General features: G+C 39.7%; 1 protein-coding gene across 1 annotated transcript in view; it reads right to left on the bottom strand.

Moving 5' to 3' along the window:
• LOC149167775 (uncharacterized) overlaps positions 1-21,281 on the bottom strand; it is a 381,496-nt gene that overhangs the window by 116,270 nt on the left and 243,945 nt on the right. Inside the window, 1 exon segment of the mRNA XM_089433143.1 lies at positions 11,209-11,300. Within this exon segment, the coding sequence (XP_089289269.1) occupies positions 11,209-11,300 (92 nt within the window).

The following is a 21,281-nucleotide window of genomic DNA, read 5'->3' as shown; positions in this document are numbered from 1 at the left end:
AACAACTGATTAAGTTCCTTCTATTTGTTAATTACTGAACAAATTATTTACTGCTTTCTACAGCAAATACCGAAACTAATACACTACAACCTTCACCAATTAAAATTATATGTGGAAACAAGAAACTGAGCAAGAAAGAAATACACAACACATTACACCGTTATTTTTGGACAAATGTCCCTAGAAAAACCCAATGCGGGAAAACCGGTGCAGCAGCTGAGGGTTTGTATTATTAAGCAGTGCTTTTCTGAATAAAATCTTTGGATGCCTTGCTAGATATCAACTACAGAGAATATGACTAACAGAGAGATGAGTGAGATATACCACACACTATCACTAGTGATCTTCACTGATCCAACCACAAAATGGCTAGTCCCTTGATGCCTTTGTGCAATCACTGTGTAGGCCCTGCGTCACAACTTCTGGGGACTGCGTCACTCCTCCTTCTAATCATTTTGCTTCTGGAACTTCGACTTCTACGCTCGCAGCCTCACACCCCGGCTCCTGGCTTCAGAGCTTCACTTCCCCAGCAAAATACGGATCTCCTCTCAAGCTCTGCATTGCTTCTACATCAGCCTACGCTACCCAGTGTATCCTCTGTGTTGCCTCTTCCGGATCTCTCTTTGCATCCTCTGCGATGTATTCCTGGATCAGGAAATTCTCCAACCGGAACTATCCCTTCCCCTCACTGCAAGAAATCTCCTCAATCGATTCTTTAGCAACTGTTGTGTTTCCCTCTCTGAGAAATTCGATCTCTTGATCTCTCACTGATGTGATTTCCAAATGCCCATCAAGCCTCCTCTTATAATCTTCTCGTTGAGAACCAATGGCCCAGATTAGATTCTAATCAATGGCTCAGATCAGTTTGTCTTGATCCTCATCTTCTTCTAGAAGTTTCACCCACAGTTTGATTAATGCCCTTTAATTATTTTAATTTCCTAAGTTTAGAATTAGGCACCCATTAAAAATAATTAATTATTTTAATAAAACTATCTCCGGGTGGAATTTCCCAAAACGATTTATGGGTATTGTGGAATACATGAGTCCAAGCCTCCCTACACATTTTGAGGCTTAGAGCACATCCGAAGCTACCAAAAATCAACAATGGGTCGTCCCTCCACCAATCATTCAAAAGGGGCATTATAGTCCTCCCTCCCAAAATTGCTTGTCCTCAAGCAACTGTAGGTTGGGGTACTACAAAATATTTTCTCCTTCCCATGTAGCATCCTCTGAGGGTATCCCTTTCCACCTGATGAGGTATTCCCAAATAGTCTTGCTCTCCATCTTGGTTGGCCAAACCTGCACCTGAGGGTGGGGTTAGGAGAATACCCCATACAGATCTAGAGGTACAAAATGGGCATATGGTAGCATTAGACAAGTCGGTCCCTAACAAGGAGTGTGCCAGACTGCATGAAGAATTAAGCAAATACTTCAGTCAAACTGGAGTGTTTGGTTCTTTGCATGCTATTGATGATAGAGATAGAATGGATCCTGTTGAGTATTTGAACATGTATGGCTCTGGGGACCCTTTGGCAAATATGGCAATTAAAGTGCTTTCACAAGTGCTTAATACTTCGCAGAGAATTGTTGGAGCACCTATAGCTTCATCCACAATGTCAAAAGGAACTGCCTCAATGAAAAGTAGGCTAAAAGCTTGGTTTATGAACACTACAACCTCAGGGTGTTGACACATTATAATGACCGAGCTCGATACGATAAAGCAAGTGTGAAAATTTCATCTATCACAACAACTAGAAATTATTTTTCTAATAGTTAATTTATTTGTTGTCTGCTGTGGAAAATATCAAATAATTCACATTGTGATTTTCACAAATATACTGAAGAAAAAAATAGCGCTGGAAACTGAGAAAATCTAGCGCACACAAATTTTACACAGGTATTTTTGGACAAATGTCCCCGGAAAAACCCAACTAGGGAAAACCAGTGCAACAAATGAGGGTTTTATTATTATGCAGCAATGAATTCTGAGTACAATCTATGGATGCCCAACTGGCAATCCAAACAGCAATAAAATCTGGCCAAAATTATCCAAGGGAATTACCCTTCTTCCACAAGCAACCTCAGCACAACTTTCCTTCAGGAACTTGTCCTCCTGGAACACTTACGCTCGCCTCTGCGTAGTGCTTGCACGAGCCCTATGACATTTAGCCCGAAACTGCCTTTGATGAAGTCGTTTTTCCTATCTCTGTTGAGGAGATCGCTTCTCTAGCACTCTGGAATGTCAACCCAGCCTCTGGAACTGAAAACGATATTTTCTCCAACTAAATTGAGTTGCTCTTTTGAGGCAGTTGTGCAATCCTTTGTGCTGCCCCACTAGGAATAACTTGGCCTCTTGCTGCAGCCTCTCCGGATCTGTAAAACTTCCTCTGAATCACTGTCTCTACCCCTCATTATCTCTTCTTCGCTCTCTGGCTCTCTGGCTACTGTTGTTTCCTATCTGCCAAGGAAATCGAACTTTTGAAGTCTCTTTCATGTATCCTCCAGGTGCCCAATGTGAAATTTTCCACACTCGAAGGAACCCCTACTGCAGCAAATCTGAATCTATTTCACCTACTTGATTTTTAAATTACATTCATCAAGTTATTCCTCTGAATGTTGAAGCAAATTACTTCTGCAGCCTACACTAATTAAATATTTGATTTCATGAAACAGAAAACAGAGCAAAGAACAAGATACATAGGACACACTTAATTTTGGACACAATAGTCCCCGAAAAAACCCAATGTGGGAAAACCAGTGCAGCAATTCTGAGGGATTATTATTATGCAAGAGAAATATCTGAATACAAATCTAGGATGCTCATCTAGCAATCCTTTAGAAAGAAAATACTGGCGGAAAATCTGAGTGAGTTTCAACTCACTTCACCCAGCAAAATTCTGGTTGATCCGGCACAAGACTAGCTAACCCCGACTATTTCTGCGTTGGCTCTACGTCAGCCCTGCGTCACCTTCTCTACCCTCTATGTCAACTCTCCCGGTAGTTCAAGATTCCGCGTGACATCCAGTTTTTTTGCCCTGCGCTGGCCCTTCTGGCTTTGCGTCAGGACTGCGTGGCCCCAGACTGCCTCTGCGTCAGGACTGCGTGGCCCCAGACTGGCCCAGCGTCAGCACTCACAGTTGTTGCGCTGCCTCTTAGCAAGCTCTCTCAACCTCTCTATCAACATTCTCTGAAAAGTCCTTCCGGATTGTCACAACCCCTCAACTACAAGATCTCCCCAATCGATTTTCCTCCTGCGAACTTCTCACCTCAGAAAATCGATTTCCTCAATCTCTCTGTGTGTTTTTCCAAATGAACCCCAAGCCTCCAATTTTAAATTTTCTTGTTGAGTCTAGCCGAGATTAAGTCTCTAATCAACGGCTAAGATTAAAACATGACTTGATCCGCCTTCTAGAACATTCTCACCCATATTTTGATTAATACCCATTAATATTTTAATTTCCCTAAGTTTAGACTTAGGAACCCCATTAAAAATATTAACTGTTTGAATAAAATACAATCCAGGTGGAATTTCACCAAACAGTTTATGGGTTTTTTAGAATTCATGTCCCTTAGCCTCTCCACCAATTTTCAAGGCTAGAGAACTTCTGATGCTACCAAAAACTAACACTCCCTCTTAGCGAGAAAATTGTTGTAGCAACAATGTCCACCTGCATGCTGCTCTGTTTCTGAAGCACCTCCTTTCTGCACTGCTGCTGCCACCAACACTGTGTTGCCACTCCTACTGTACTGTTGCCCATGATACTGCCATTGCCACTGCTGCATCTATATTACAGCTCCCTCTCAAATGTTGCATCTACTATGTTGCTAGCACTGCCACTGCTAACACTACATCTGTACTGCAACTCAGTTGCTAAGAGAAGCAACTGAAAAATATCCAAAATTAGTTGAACTTAATTGTGTTCAGCATAATACAATGAATGTTGGAATCTAACTACTCTAGTCTCTAACCCTTTGAATCTTCTGCGTTGCTGCTGACTCCTATATTGTGTCATCTGCATTACTACCAACCTTGCTCTGCATTGATCAGTTTCTGGTCTCCGTTTACTGCATTGTCTCTCCAAACAATCCACTGCATCATCTGACACTAAGTCCATCTCACTACTGCTGGATCTTGGGCTCCCATAGCAAGGAAATGGTCCAAGAGGTGGACTCCTCCAGGATCCTGCTCACATGTAGTCCTCCCGACTACAGCTCAATATCGCCCCATATCCAACCTGGAGATGCGTGGGCACTCATGGCAAACTCATCCTCGTCAATCTTCGCTGAAACAGCCTTAGGATCATGTTTCTCATCCTTATCCTTCTTCTTCAAGGGACATTGGGGTGCATACTGGCCCATCTCACCACAACTGAAACATTTCACCTTCAAAATGTCCTTTCGCTTCAGCTTCTGTTTTCCCTTCAATATTAGAGTTGCGTTCTCCTCCTCCTCCTTCGTCTTTGTGCCACTCCCACTGCTGCCACTGAAGTTGACCTTCACTAGGTCCCTCCTTAACTCCTCTAGTTGAAGAGTCGCCCACATCTCCTCCCATGAAGGTAGTTTTTCTCTACCCAATATGCTTTGGACGAAAACTTGCCATTCACCCGAGACTCCATTCAGGGCTAATCTCACCATCGCGGTTGCTGAGGAGTGGACCCCACTGCAGCAAGCTGGTCTCTAGTGTCCTAAAGACATTGAAGATACAGGTTCACCCCTTCTCCTTTCTGCATCAAAGTCCGCTGCAACTTCTACTCCAAATACATCTTCCACTGTTCCGAAGAGCCTTCATACAGGGAAGAAAAGGCTTCCCACATCTCCCGAGTTCTATCCTTGCCCTGCAAGTGTGAGCCCACATGATCTCGAACTCCATCAAGTATGAGCCTCTTTGCGTTCCCCTGCTCCGCCTTGTATTTCTTCTTTTGATACTTGTCAACAGGAACGGCTACAACACTTTTGATGTAGGCCTCGAGATCATATTCTTCCAGAACAGCGAAGATTCTGGTCTTCCATATGACATAGTTGGAGGCTCAGTCCAACCTGTCCTGATCTCTAAGCCCATGCGATGCCATTTCACCCAATTGTCGAACTAACTCCTCTCGCACTGCTCAGCAAGTGAGAAATTCAAACTTTCTAGCGGAAAGTTCTTTGAGGAGAAAATTCCCCTTCTATGTGTCTTCGTTCTTTCCCAACGGATTTCTGCCCCCGCAGAAACTACACCCTTCAAGCACTGCGGTGAGGCTCTGCATCAGTCCCTCTGCCTCTGCAAATTCACGAACTGGAAATCGTACCTCTCTGTCGTCTCACTCAAAGAGAGATTTCCTTGGATCTGCTTCCCGGCAAGGACTACACAATCCCTTCAAGGGGAATCGAATTGCTACCAAGTAAAGCTTTCGGCCTCACTGCTCAGCACTTGATCTGCCCTTCCTGTTTCAAAATCAATGGTTTGATCCCATGTGAAAATTCCTACACTCGAAGGAACCCCTACTGCAGCAAATCTAAATCTACTTCACCTACTTGATTTTTAAATTACATTCATCAAGTTATCCTTCTGAATACTAAAGAAAATTACTTTTGCAGCCCACACTAATTAAATAATTGATCTCATGAAATAGAAAACAGAGCAAAAAACAAGATACATAAGACACACTTATATTTGGACACAATAGTCCCCGGAAAAACCCAATGCGGGAAAACCAGTGTAGCAGCACTGGGAGTTTATTATTATGCAAGAGAAATATCTGAATACAAATCTAGGATGCTCATCTAGCAATCATTTACAGAGAAAATACTAGCGGAAAATATGAGTGAGTTTTACCTCACTTCATCCAGCGAAATTCCGATTGATCCGACACAAGAGTGGCTAACCCCAGCGATTTCTACATTGGCTCTGCGTCAGCCCTACATCACCTTCTCTGCCCTCTACGTCAGCTCTCCCGGGTGTTCCGACAGTTCTGGCAGTTCCTGGCAATGCTAGCAGTTCCCGACAGTTCCAAAAACTACCAATGCTACCAAAAACTAACACGCAACAAGTTCTTCTTATAATCCTCTGTTGGAGCACCAACGGCCAAGATTAAAACTTAATCAAGGGATAGGCTCATCTAGAAGTCGATCCTCATGAGTTTCTAGACTATTCTCACTTTGACTTAATTAATTATGATTAATTAACCAGTTTTCCTAAGTTCAGACTTAGGAAACATTAAAAAATAAGTTAATAATCTAATTAAGTCATCTTTAGGTGGAATTTCCAGAGACAAGGGTTTTGGAGACCTCATGCGTTCTAGCCTCTCCACCAAATTTCGTGGCTAGAACACATCCGATGCTACAAAAACTAACAATATGTCACTTGGGATAACAACATGGAGGAGGATAATTTGGAGGATGGAGTCTTACATTTAGAACAACTTGAAGCAAAACTTTTGAAAGATGAGCATGAAGCATCAGCGACAGCATCAACAGCCATGCCACCCCCATCAACCACTAGCAGTGCTCACATTGCACCAGCTTTGCTGCCACCTCCATCTGCAGCCTCACACGGAGGTCATGTGCCTTCTGGTTCTGGACGGGGCCATTCGACTATCCAGGGGGAGACTCCCATTACTCCTACACCACGTGAAAAGAAATTACAAATTGCTCGTGGCAACAAAAAAATTTGATTTACATATCCTTTCTAGTTTCTAGTCATTTTTATGACTATTGACCTTTTCATATTTATTATGGTATTTTTTGTAAACAATATATGACAATTTAAGTTTGAGGTTTGAAGTTGCCAATTATAATTCATTGGTAATGATTCATGAATTATGAATATGAAAATAGAAATAGAAAACAGAGCAAAAAACAAGATACATAAGACACACTTATATTTGGACACAATAGTCCCCGAAAAAACCCAATGCGGGAAAACCAGTGTAGCAGCACTGGGAGTTTATTATTATGCAAGAGAAATATCTGAATACAAATCTAGGATGCTCATCTAGCAATCATTTACAGAGAAAATACTAGCGGAAAATATGAGTGGGTTTTACCTCACTTCATCCAGCGAAATTCCGATTGATCCGACACAAGAGTGGCTAACCCCGGTGATTTCTACATTGGCTCTGCGTCAGCCCTACATCACCTTCTCTGCCCTCTACGTCAGCTCTCCCGGGTGTTCCGACAGTTCTGGCAGTTCCTGGCAATGCTAGCAGTTCCCGACAGTTCCAAAAACTACCAATGCTACCAAAAACTAACACGCAACAAGTTCTTCTTATAATCCTCTGTTGGAGCACCAACGGCCAAGATTAAAACTTAATCAAGGGATATGCTCATCTAGAAGTCGATCCTCGTGAGTTTCTAGACTATTCTCACTTTGACTTAATTAATTATGATTAATTAACCAGTTTTCCTAAGTTCAGACTTAGGAAACATTAAAAAATAAGTTAATAATCTAATTAAGTCATCTTTAGGTGGAATTTCCAGAAACAAGGGTTTTGGAGACCTCATGCATTCTAGCCTCTCCACCAAATTTCGTGGCTAGAACACATCCGATGCTACAAAAACTAACAATATGTCACTTGGGACAACAACATGGAGGAGGATAATTTGGAGGATGGAGTCTTACATTTAGAACAACTTGAAGCAAAACTTTTGAAAGATGAGCATGAAGCATCAGCGACAGCCTAAGTCACCAGGTTCGAGTTCGAGTTCGAGTTCGAGGACCTTGAAATTCGAATAAAGTTCGGCAACTCAAATTTTGTCGATAAAATTCGACATAAAATTCGACATATAGAAATTCCAAAAAAAAAATGTATATTAAAGATAGAGGGCAGATTTATACACTTATAAAGACTATCTTATTGTTAGAAATTATATTAACTGAAATATACTTCATATTCAGCTATGGAATACCCATAATTCGATGAAAAGCTTGAAATGTATAGGAAAAATCAGCAAGTTATGTAGCACATGAAAATTGCTAATGAGTCAACCATATTGACAAAGAAATAATGAAAATTTCTAAAAGATACCATTTGATCACCAACCAAAATATGATGTAACCATCAAAGCGAATAGAACAGTAAACTAGTAAAATATTAAAATGCTTCATATTAAATATTTAAATGCTTCATATTAAAATATTTAAACACTAAACTAGTAAAATATTTAAATGCTTCATATTAAATATTTTAAACTCAACTCTTTTTTAAAAATTAACTATTTAAATAAAAAAAATACCAATTTTATCTTAATTAAACTACCTTGTTTTAAGTCATTTCCAAAATTAAAAGGTAAATATAACTTATAGTCATGGTCAAGATTACCTCTATTAAAATCATATACGTAACATTTCATTGTTTTAATACGTAACATTTCATTTTATTACATTTGACTGGACGTATTGTTTAAGAATATATACTTACTCATTTCCAGTCATCTTTTGAATGCATCCCCATCTCTGACTTATTAAATAGGTAAAATGAAAAGAGATTGTGCTAAGAAGTCGCCGAACCTGTTATCTAAAGTCAAGTCGCCAAGTCAGAGTGAACGGTATTTTAACGACTCTTCGATATTAAGTTTCAGAGTCAAAAGTCTGAGATGGCGCTTTACTCATGGCCGTCTCGTGGAAAAAATTTGCTGGTTGGAAAATTAATCAAAACACGCACCCTTCGTTTCCAGCAATGAATTTCGACGTGAATTAATAGGTTTCCTCAAGGGTTTTGGGGTTGTTTGAATTTAATTTTGAACCTCAAAAATCTTGATACACACAGAATGAATAGCCGAAAAACATTTTGTTTAACTCATTTTATCAAATGCCGCTATATAAGACCATATACTTGTCACGAACATATTTAAATATTAAAAACGAATTTTAACGCATCTAAACGAATTTCAACGCATCTAAACGATTTTAATGGCGAATTTAATCGACAAAAATTCGAATACGGCATGAAATTCGAATACGGCATGAAATACGGCGAACTTGAATGAACATATTCGTTTGAGCTTGAAATACGGCGAATTTCGAATTTTATGGATTAAAAACGGCGAATCCGGTGACTTAGGCGACAGCATCAACAGCCATGCCACCCCCATCATCCACTAGCAGTGCTCACATTGCACCAGCGTTGCTGCCACCTCCATCTGCAGCCTCACACGGAGGTCATGTGCCTTCTGGTTCTGGACGGGGCCATTCGACTATCCAGGGGGAGACTCCCATTACTCCTACACCACGTGAAAAGAAATTACAAATTGCTCGTGGCAACAAAAAAATTTGATTTACATATCTTTTATAGTTTCTAGTCATTTTTATGACTATTGACTTTTTCATATTTATTATGGTATTTTTTGTAAACAATATATGACAATTTAAGTTTGAGGTTTGAAGTTGCCAATTATAATTCATTGGTAATGATTCATGAATTATGAATATGATGCTTTGTGAGAGTTGAAATGTTTCATTTCATGTTCGATATTCTTTGTTATATTTTGGTAATGGTTACAAGTACAACTTTAATGATGACAAATGTTATATATTGAATTTTGAGACTTTGAAACTTTAAGATTGATGAATCATAAGAATCGAGATGTTGTAACTTGTAACTTGTCGACTTGTGGTTGATGAAGATTATAACTACTAGATGATTGGTGTTATATGGTTTAATCCATGTTTTTATGCTTTTTATAACTAATTCATCATTCTACATGTTTTTGTTGACATATATGCATCAAAACATATATTATATAAAAATAGCTCTCAATTCGCTCCCGACCTAGAAACTTCTGAAAATTGTCACTTCTCACTCTCGCTTCCACTTCCACTTCCCGCTCCCGCTTCCCAAACAGCCTTGATTTGTAGTAGGCTATGAGCTTGTAGCTTCCTTTTTGGACTCTAAGGGCCATTTAAAATCTTATTGATTATGTATCTTCTTGCTGATATCCATGATTCCATTGCACTCTATGCCATTTTGATATATTCACCTTTACATAGTATATAGATGAGAAAACTTTGCATATTTTGTCCCAAATGGTTTGGAATCTTAAAAAAAATCCCATTTAAATTTAATTATTTTATGCATTTTTTTGAAAACTGAATCATTGAATCTGAGTCATTCAGAGTCCAAGTCGATACTCGAGTTGATAGTTGGCCGAGTCAAACTTCGAGTCATACACAGTATATAGATTAGCAAACTTTGCATATTTTGTCTCTAATGGTTTGGAATCTTAAAAATAATTTTTTCGAGTAGACCTTAATTATTTTATATACGTTTTTGAAAACCAATTCATTGAATCTAAGTCATTCCGAGTCCAAGTCGATACCGAATATGATAGGTGGCCGAGTCCAAGATTTAAAACTATGCCCTAGGCATCCTGACACACACCTTACATCCCCAGTGACATCCTGCTGTATTGTCCCATGCCCCACCACACATTTATATATCTATTCTTTAAATGTTCTCAAGCACACACGCATATACATGCACACGTGCCAACCAAACACTTCTATATCTATCTATCTAAAATGTTCTCTCTCAGACACATAGACACATAATCCCACGTGCACACATATTTGTTACATTGAAATTACAGGAAAACAATAAGAAAAAAAAAACACTTTATTCAAAAAGCTTTGGGGCGTTTGTTTCACATTGTTCTAGTCCAATGATGAGTAAACAGGCATGTTTGCAATTATTGATACAAATATGTTGTAAATTTTGAATGAAAGTCTTTTGTTCAACATGTGCTCTGCCAAGATAACAGAAAATTATTCATTACCCAGAGGTTCATGTCACTTGATGCTTTTCAATCATCAGCATCCTAGATAACCCCATACCACCAGAACAACAATTGGCAAAAGGAATGCCTGACTGCACAAAGACTCATTATGTATCCCACACTAAGCCAAGTTCAGAAAATATAGTTCGACAAAGATAATGGAATTGATCATGCAAAAGGGGGACATATATAAAACTTAGGCAGAGTGAACCAAAAAGATTATACGATAACAGAATGAAATCCTAGTTAAAAGGACTCAATAGATAAGAATTGAAACAAGTATTTAATGCATATTTGCAGGAAACAGTAACTTCAGTTTAAAATTACTGTAGATGCAAGCGAGACTGCTCCATATCATTATATACTTAGAGTTTCAAGAAAACTATGATTTACTAGATATATCATAATTGAACTCACGTCAATCTAACACAACTGCATAAAGACAATAAAACTTACATGGACCAGCATGTGGAGCCTCTAAAGCCAAATTCAAAATTGCATTAAAGAGAGCTCCAGCACAGTCAGAGAAAGGCCTGTTGTATGCCAACCTGAAATTTTGACAATACATGGAAAAATCAGAGTGACTAATTTGTTGAAACATTGTTTGATTCCTAATTACAAGATTGTAGGAGTTATGTATGTGCTTGTGGTTAGAAAAGGTTGAGAAAAGAAAGGAATGGGGAAGCAAAGAGGTTAGCTTGAATGTATTTCTTCGTTGTCTGGTAGAAAGCAAACAGCTGTTTCAATTCCAACAAGCACCATGTCCCAGAAATATTCTAGTTAATTACTCTAAGATTTCTAATAAAATACTAATCCAAAAGAGAAAATGTAAGTGGTAGAAATGAGAAAACTGAGTGAATAGTGCACGTATTTTTAAGCTTTTAGGAGATCAAACTGATTATTCCTGCAAAATTCTTACAAAATCTTGAAAGCACATAGCAATGTAAACGATGTATCCATGTTCATCACCAACCACATACCAGCAAAATGAAAGCACAGCAATGCACCCACAAGAAAAATCCCTTTGTATACGCCACTGATAAACTTGTATATTTGGAATTAATTTCAACAAAAGAATGCACCCTTCAAATTTCGAAGGGGATACTAAAAGTTCAAAACATATCTATGAAACATTGCAGGAGGAAATGTGTATAGGAATGGCCATTGCACAGATATCATCAAAGTTGTCACCATGACATATATAGGCAGAGACACAGTTAATGAAAATATGAGAGGGACTCCCTCAAAGGAAAACCATACCCAGCATTAAAGATCAGCCATCTACTCTCTAGCGTGGAGCATGCAGGTTAGGACACCACTAAGAGTTTCATTTGACTCATCATAAACATCTTCAAGAGAACAACACCGTTAAAACTTTTTGAACATGCCAGTTTGAGTTTCCATAATTTATTTACTGATTCCTATGGCCTTTGCAGAAATCTCATTGCTTGTGACACCCTGCTCTGTACATCCAACTTATGTGCTGTCAGCATGTGCATTTTAGCTAGTTCTTTCTGAAATTCATTTACATTTAATTATGTATAGCTTCACTATGATCTAATCATGTTAATAGCTTTTACACGTGCAAATATTAACATAATACCCCACTTCATCTTTCCTTTCCTTGTTTCCTGTGATGTAGTAGGCATTCTACGCTCAAAAACATAACAAGAATATAACATATATTTTTATCAAGTTAGATTGCACTAAGAATAATGTATGCATCAAACATGTGTGCTATTCCAGTAAGGTAAAGGACAACGACATTCTCTTTTTTATACAATTAAATTATACTTCTACAACAACATTCTTGTGAAATGATATATCCATATGCCATCATGACCGCATCCACGTTCAATAAATTGAATGAATGCATAAGAATGCAAAACCAGCTCCCATCGACAATCTCATGTTATTCCTCAAACCATGAACAAAATCAATACATTTCAAATGCAATCCAGACTCTAAAAAACTGTAGAGTAAAGAAAAATGTTAGAATAATAGACTTCTGATATTCAGTTTTAAAGACTTATTCAACAATAAACAGTGGCAGTCAAAAGGGTTAAATCCAATGGTGGAAAGCAAGCAGTTGTCCACCTCGCTTTCCACCATTGGGCAAGGTTCAATTCCCATGAGAGCTTCCCTACAGCCATGGGGATGTTGGAGAATGTAACTAGATTCAATCTTCATAATCACTTTTGTAATCATGACATTGTATATTTTATATAAAACAGGAAAAAGAATTTTTATTTATTTAAGCATGGGTTTCATGCTCAAAGTCTAGGTCAAAGCATGTTCTTCATGCTTCTAGGGCTTATTGAGTCTAAGAAGATTTTTTTCATCTACTATAGTCCCATTTGGACTTGTTGTAACAAGAAAAAGTCATTATTTTTTAGTCTAAAAAGTCAAATTGTCCTCCAAGACCAAGTCATGCTAGTCCAGGAGAGGTCGGCCTAGAATAGGCCTATTCGACCTCTTGAAAAGTGTATAAATAGCAGAGACCTCGGCCTATTGTAGCACACACTTCACACCTTCGATCTGCAACAAGACAAGAGGCAAACAAGACCGAGAAAATCAAGAAAAAAGAGAAGTCAAAGCGAACAAAGAAATCTTGAAGAGCTATTTTTTTGTCCACACGTGTGAAGTTGTCTAGGGTTTATGTGTGGGTTGCAAGGTCTGAAGTTGTGGGTCCGAATTGGAGATCTGAAGTTGCAGATTTGGCAGAGTTTGACCTTCGTTGACTTTGGCAGACTTTGGTATGTTTGGAAGAGATCTTGTTGGAGGGATGACTTGGTGCTTGGGAGGAACTTTGACTTTGGTCTTTGGGTCTTGGATGTCTCATCTTGATTTGATTCTATATGAAGAGAAGTATTTTTTTTAGGTTTTCCCCTTTGGAGGAGTTTTGCCCTAGCTTGGAGCCTATATCTTGTGTTCTTTGTGATCTTCTTGTGTTGGTAATTGCATGATGAAGAATAACTAACTGTAATAAAAGGCCAACTAATATCACAAGTAATTATCAATCAAGGAAAATCAATAATAATATACAAACATTTTGAATTTCCAACATGGTATCAGAGCAAAGGTGAAGGAACGAAGTTGGAAGATCACATCTTTGTTGGCACTTTTGTTGAAAAAGCAATCTAAAAGCAGTCATCTACTACTTCTCAATAGCAAGCTTTATGAAGAAAGGAATCAAGACAGTTGGGATGTTGGGTTGTGTTATATTCTTTCCACGACTAGCCCACGTAGTTAACCAGAGGGGTTAGAAGGGGGGCAGAGCCCCCCCATCACTGCGTTGATTGCGTAGCGGGGCGAGTCACAGGGGTTTAAGGGGTGCAGGTAATCCCTCTCTATGTTAGGTTGGGCGGACCTACCTATGTTAGGTTGGGCGGACCTACCTATGGTTTTGTGCATGACTTTCGCACATAGTTTTGGACGCGATGGTTTTTGGTCCATGGTATTGGATGCTTCGGCATGTATAAATATGTATTGTAACGTTGAAATGAACATAATGAAAAATCAAGCTGGTAGTCCCGATTTTGGGATCCAGGGGGAAATCTCTGTGTATATGTGTTTTGTGTGTTATGCTCTCACATTGTTTATTTTCTGCGTCTTAGAATTCGTATGCAGGTAATTTATGTTCAAGGTTAAAACCTACATTTGGTATTAGAGTTGTTTTGGCTTCGAGGGGACGCCCTTGTTGCTGAGAGGTTTCGCTCGGGCCTGTGGTAGACCCTATTCAGTGGGAGATCTGTGGGATCAATTCTTGTGGTGAAAGAAGATGGCGAGCAATGGAAAGATAGAGATCGAGAAATTTAATGGTCAGAGTTTTGAGTTATGGAAACTCAAGATGGAGGATCTGTTGGTAGATAAAGATCAGTGGATCGCGGTAGATCCAAGTACTAAACCAACGGGAGTGTCCGATGAAGAATGGGAGAAGTTGGATCGGAAGGCTAAGAGCACAATACGATTGTGTGTCTCGGATTCAGTATTGTTGAATGTATCAGGGGAAGCTACGGCGAAGGCTTTGTGGGACAAGTTGTTGACTTTGTACCAATCTAAGTCTCTAGTGAATAAACTGTTCCTACAAGAAACGCTGTATAACCTGAGGATGAAAGATGGAGACTCGGTGACAGAACATCTGAACGCATTTAATACTGTGGTAAGTCAGTTATTATATGTTGATATTAAAATTTCAGATGAAGATAAGTGCATCAATTTGTTGTGTTCTCTACCAGATTCGTGAGATAGTCTGGTTATTGCAATAGGTAGCAATGCAACTGCCTTGCAGTTTGATGAAATAGTCTCATCCTTGCTGACGGAGGAAATGAAACGGAAAAATATGGAGAGTCAGAATGGTGATGCCTTGTCTGTACGAGGACGGTCCCAGAACAAAAACAAAAATAAGTTATCGAGTGGGAGACCTAAATCTAGAGGTAGATCTAAATCTCCAGGAAAACCTATAAAGGTGGTGTGCTAGAAATGCAGAAAGAAGGGCACTACAAAAGAGATTGTAAATCTAAAGCTCCTGATAAAGGAAAGGGATGTGATGATGCTCCTTCTGCAAAGGCGAAAACCACCTTAGATGAAGGTGGGGATGTGTACTTGGCTTCTTCAAGTACACATGTAGATCATGAGGCATGGTTGATTGACTCAAGTGCATTCTTTCACTTCACTCTCCATAGAGAGTGGTTCTGCGAGTATGAGAATAAGATGGTGGTGATGTTTTCTTGGGGGATGATAGGAAGGCTAAAATCGTTGGTCATGGAAAAGTAAAGTTGAAGTTGCAAGGTGGAAGGGTTAGAACACTTCCGGATGTTCTGCATATTCCTGCATTAGCCAGAAATCCGATTTTTGTAAGCAAGTTGGATGATGCAGATGTAAAAATAGTGTTCGAGAAGGTACCTGCAAGATGGTTCGGGGGGCACTGGTATTGATGCAGGGAGTTCGAATTGGAACTCTGTACAACTGCAAGGTAGCACTGTTGTTGATGGGCGCAACAATTCTGTGGTTCCTGAAAGTGAAGCAGAAAATCTAGTGGTCTCTGGAGAGAAGACCATGTTGTGGCATCAAAGTCTTGGACATATTGGAGAGAAGGGCCTTCAAATACTTCATGGTAAAGGTATGGTAGAAGGTATGAGTAATAGCTCTCTGGATTTTGATTTCTGTGAAAATTGTGTATATGGGAAGCAGAATCGGGTGAGTTTCCCCTTTGGTGGTAAGTGAAATAGATATTAGAGCTTGTGCATAGTGATGTGTTTGGACCTGTGAAGGTTCCATCACTTGGTAAGTCTGTGTACTTGTAATATTCCTAATTAGCCATGGCTAATTAAAATATTCAATTTTGCTCAATTTTGCCTTCTATAGTTATTTGTAAATAAAAAGGTGAGGAAAAGCGGACATAACTCACTTTTAGAATAAAAGTCACTTCCTAGTAGCACAACGTTGTGACTTAAAGGGGAGCCAAGGGGGCCAAAGGACCACACAGAGATGGGGCCCACGCAGACACTTGGAGGGACTGCGCAGATGGAAAGGGAACACGTGGCAAGAGGGGATTACGTTGGAGGAGGTGAGCCTTGGGATTGGGAGAGGCCAATGCTATAAAGGAGAGAGGAGAGCCCTCATTTTGTCATTCGATTATGTTGCATTTGAGCTAGTCACTTCGACTTAGAGCACGCTGGCTGTTTAGCCTGTCTGCAGCATTGTTTAGTGCATCGAGTGTCTCCGTTCGGAGATCTCACCCTTAACCCCGGGGGATTTCGAGTGCCTGCTCGGGCAAGGTAGTTTTAGCAGTATTTTGCAGGAGGAACGATTTCTGGAGTTGAGGAGGGAGGAACTGAGCATTTTGATGATTGCGCAGTCTTGAGAGGGAGGACGCAGTCTCTTTGGGTAGGAGCTCCGGATTGTGTTTGTGTGGAGGATTTCAGCTTGGAGATTGAGCAAGGGATCAGCCCTTGCATATTGGAGGATTTTGGCAGAGTTTCGGGTAGAGTTTTGGAAGATTCTCTTCAGGAGCAGCGCAGAGCCTTGAGGGATAGCGTAGATCCTCAACGGGGTGATTTTCGAGGGTCAGCGATTTTAGAAAAGCTTTCTGGGTTTATTGAGCAGAGGCTAATTCCAGAGTTTTAGCATTTTCTGAGGAGGGGAACAGCCCCAAATCCTCATTTGATTCCAGCAGTAGCAGCAGCACAGTAGTTCTCCAGCAGTTTGGACGCAGTTCAGAGAGAGGCCATTTCCTTATCATTCTGAGTGTATTTCTTCACTTTCCTTGTGCAAGTCGAGGAGCTATCTTTCTGATCACCTCTTGTACTCTTTCCGTTACTCAGTGTAATACAATGGCTTAGCATTTCTCTCTGTATTTCTCGAGTTTCTGCTTATATTCCATGTATACATTCTTGTATGTTGCATTACTGTTATTTCTCTGGTTGGAGTTTGCTTGTGTTTGAGGGATATCTCTGATAAGGGATATTACAGTACTATGTATCATTTATAGATGACTTCTCAAGAAATACATGGATATATTTCCTTAAGAAGAAATCTGAAGTGTTTGACAAGTTTAAAGAATTTAAGGCTTTGGTGGAAAACCAAACAGAGAAGAAGATAAAGGTGTTGAGGGCAAATAACAGTGGAGTTTTGCAGTAATGAATTTGAAGAATTCTGTAAGAAGTGTGCTATAGCACGGCAGAAGACTACTCCATATACACCTCAGCAAAATGGAATTGCAGAAAGAATGAACAAGACGTTGATGGAAAGGGCAAGAAGCATGCTCAGTGGTGCCGGGTTAGGACAAGAATTCTGGGCAGAGGCGGTGGAGACAACATGTTACCCGGTCAATAGATCACCTTCATCAGCGTTGGAGGATAAGACTCCACAATAGGTATGGACTGGTAAGAAACCCTTTCTTTCACATCTGAGGGTATTTGGATGCGATGCATATGTACATGTTCCAAAGGAGAAACAAACCAAGTTGGATAGTAAATCTGAAAAGTGCATCTTTATTGGGTATAAGGATAGTTTAAAGGGTTATAAGCTTTGGAACCCAGTAACAAGGAAGGTTGTGTACAGCTGAGATGTGGTGTTCAGTGAGGTGAAAGATTTTATTAAACATGAAGTCCAACCAAAGGAACCTAAGAAGATAGAGTTTGAGCTAAAGGAGGAAGAATCAGACCATGCAGCAGAGGAAGAATCAGAAGATGAAGAGCCACAAACTACTGATGATGATCCCAGAACTGTGAAGGAAGCAGTAGATTCAGAGGATGGAAAACTCTAGAAAGAGGCCATGGTTGATGAAATGGCATCTTTGCACAAAAGTGAGGCTTGGGATCTAGTGGAGTTGTCGACTGAAAGGAAACCCATTGGCAGCAAATGGGTGTTCAAGAAGAAGACAAATGCAGAAGGAAAGGTGGAGAAATACAAAGCTCGGTTGGTAGCAAAAGGTTATTCCCAGGTGCCGGGAATTGATTTTGGTGATATTTTCTCTCAAGTTGCCAAGGTAACTTCTATTAAATTACTTTTATCTATTGCTATTGCTTTTGATTTTGAGGTAGAATAGATGGATGTGAAGACAGCATTTCTTCACGGGGATCTGGAAGAGGAGATTTACATGAAGCAACCTGAAGGCTTTGTGGTGAAGGGTAAGAAAGAACTGATATGCAAGGTAAAGAAGTCTTTGTATGGGTTAAAACAGTCACCAAGGATGTGGTATCAGAAATTTGATACATTTATATGGGGACTTGGTTTCACCAGAAGCAAAGCAGATCATTGTGTGTATTTTAAATTAATTGGTGACCGTGTTATTTATCTGGTCTTGTATGTGGATGATATGTTGCTAGTTGGAAATGACAAAGAAATTATCCAAGATTTGAAGACCCATTTGTCCTCCAAATTCGACATGAAAGATTTTAGTGCTGCAAACTATATTTTTGGCATGGAAATTAAAAGAGATCGGACAAAGAAGAATCTTTGGTTAAACCAGAGGAAGTATGTCGAGACAATATTGCAGAGGTTTAATATGCAGGATAGTAAACCGATGAAGGTTCCTATTCCTGTAGGTGTAAAGTTATCTGTTGAACAGTGTCCCAAGACTCAAGAAGAAGAAGAGGACATGTCCCATGTTCCATATGCAAGTGCAGTCGGTAGCCTGATGTATGCGATGGTCTGTACTAGACCAGACATTGCACATGCAATGGGAGTATTAAGCAGGTTTATGTCAAAACCAATGAAGGAGCACTGGACAGCAGTGAAGTAGGTTTTCAGGTACTTGTGTGGCACTAGTGATTATGGTTTGTGCTATCAAGGAAGACCAGGATTGGACAGAGTGTTGGATATTCATGGCTTTGTTGATGCAGACTGAGCTGGAGATTTGGATCAGAGAAGATCTACAAGTGAGTATGTGTTTAACCTATTTGGAGGTGCAGTCAGTTGGATGAGTAAGAAACAATCTGTAGTGACACTATCAACTACAGAGGCAGAATACATGGTAGCCACTCATGCAAACAAGGAAGCAGTTTGGTTGCAGAGATTGTGTTCGAGTATGGGGTTAGTACAGGGAGCTATAAGGATAGACTGTGACAGCCAAAGTGCAATTTTCTTGGCAAAGAACCTTGTATATCATTCAAAGACAAAGCACATTGATGTTCAGTATCACTTTGTGAGGGATATGATAAAAGACAAAAAGGTGTTGCTAGTAAAGGTGGACACTTTGAAGAATATTGCAGATGCATTGACAAAATCTGTGAGCTCTGAGAAGTTCTCTTGGTGTAGAGAAACAATGGGCGTTGCAGGGCTGGATAAATGACTAAGCTCTCTTGTGGCCCCCTGTGGAAAGAAAACAACAAGTGGGAGAATGTTGGGTTGTGTTATATTCTTTCCACGACTAGCCCACGTAGTTAATCGGGGGGTTAGAAGAGGGGAAGAGCCCCCCCTTTGTTGCGTCGATTGCGTAGCGGGGAGAGTCATAGGGGGTTTGAGGGGTGTAGGTAACCCCACTCTAAAATTTCGTTTTTGGACCCTATGTTAGGTTAGGCGGACCTACCTATGGTTTTGTGCATGATTTTCGCACATGGTTTTGGACGCGATGGTTTTCGGTCCATGGTTTTGGACGCGATGGTTTTCGGTCCATGGTATTGGATGCTTCGACATGTATAAATATGTATTGTAACATTGAAAGGAACATAATGAAAAATCAAGCTGGTAGTCCCAGTTTTGGGATCTAGGGGAAAATCTCTATGTATATGTGTTTTATGTGTTATGCTCTCGCATTGTTTATTTTCTGTGTTTTAGAATTCGTATGCAGGTAATTTCTATATAGGGCTAAAACCTACATGGAAGTCTTCTCGTGACTATCAAAGGATACATCTTAAAACACATCTCCTAGCTATCAAAAGAAGTAATGGATTGGAGTCTCTTCTCCACTCTTTCAAGCACCTTTAAAGATGATAATGTATAGGCTATTGATAGTGGAGCTTCTAGACATGTGACAGGTGAATGCAGTCAACTCCAGACTTTATCAAAAGGGACCTCTTCTCATTTAGTCAAACTTGAAGACAAGAAGAGCTACCCTATGAAAGGAATTGGATCTACCTCATTGGAGTTAGAGACCGGTGGAAGCATTCATCTCAATAACATACTCTATGTTCCAGGTTTGAAGAAAAAATTACTTTCTATTTCTTGCCTAGAAGAGAAAGGTTATAAGATTGCTTTTGTTGATGGTAAATTTTTGGTTTAGGGAAGGGGCTCTACTATTGAACATGCTAAGATAATTGGGACTCGTGAGGCGAAATTGTATAGACCTCTTACACCTCTTCCTCAAGCCCGAGTACACTTAGATGTTAGCCCTTCTGAATTATGGAAGAGAAGGTATGGACACCTTCACTACAAAATATTGCCATCTCTAAAATAAATGGTCTCTGGCATCCCTGAATTGAAGAAAGAACATGAAGGAATTTGTAAGAGATGTGCTCTAGGCAAGAATGTGAAGAAATCCTTTGCAAGAAGTGATATAAGATCTAATGAGAACTTAGATCTCATACACTTTGATGTGCGTGGACCAATGGTAGTAAAGTCTCTTGGACCTCATCAATACTACGCGACATTCATTGATGATTACTCTAGGAAAACATGGATATACCCTCGGAACAAAGATGAGGTATTTGAGAAACTTCAAGAATTCAAGAATGAAGTAGAAAATCTGACAAAAAAGAAGATAAAGACCCTAAGGTCTGATAATGGTGGAGACTACACCTCCAAAGAGCTTATAGCATTTTGCAAGGAAGCAAGGATAAAGAGGGAGCTAATTGTTCCTTGTAATCCTGAACAAAATGGTGTGGCAGAAATGAGGAATAGAACAATTGAAGAATGTGTTAGAGCCATGCTTCATGATCAAGATCTCCCTCAGTTCTTATGGGCAGAAGCATCTGTAATAGTTGTCTACTTGCAGAATCGAAGTCCTCATAAGGTTCTCAATAATATGACTCCAAAAGAATCTCTTACAGGAAAGAAGCCAAGTGTGGATCATCTTTGAATATTTG

Source organism: Pinus tabuliformis, chromosome 5_1 (assembly GCF_031772625.1).
Source record: "Pinus tabuliformis cultivar Carrire ecotype Pingquan chromosome 5_1, CPIR1, whole genome shotgun sequence".
NCBI classification, from domain to species: Eukaryota; Viridiplantae; Streptophyta; class Pinopsida; order Pinales; family Pinaceae; genus Pinus; species Pinus tabuliformis.
Note: the sequence above shows the minus strand (reverse complement) of the source record. Positions and strands in the feature narration are given on the sequence as shown.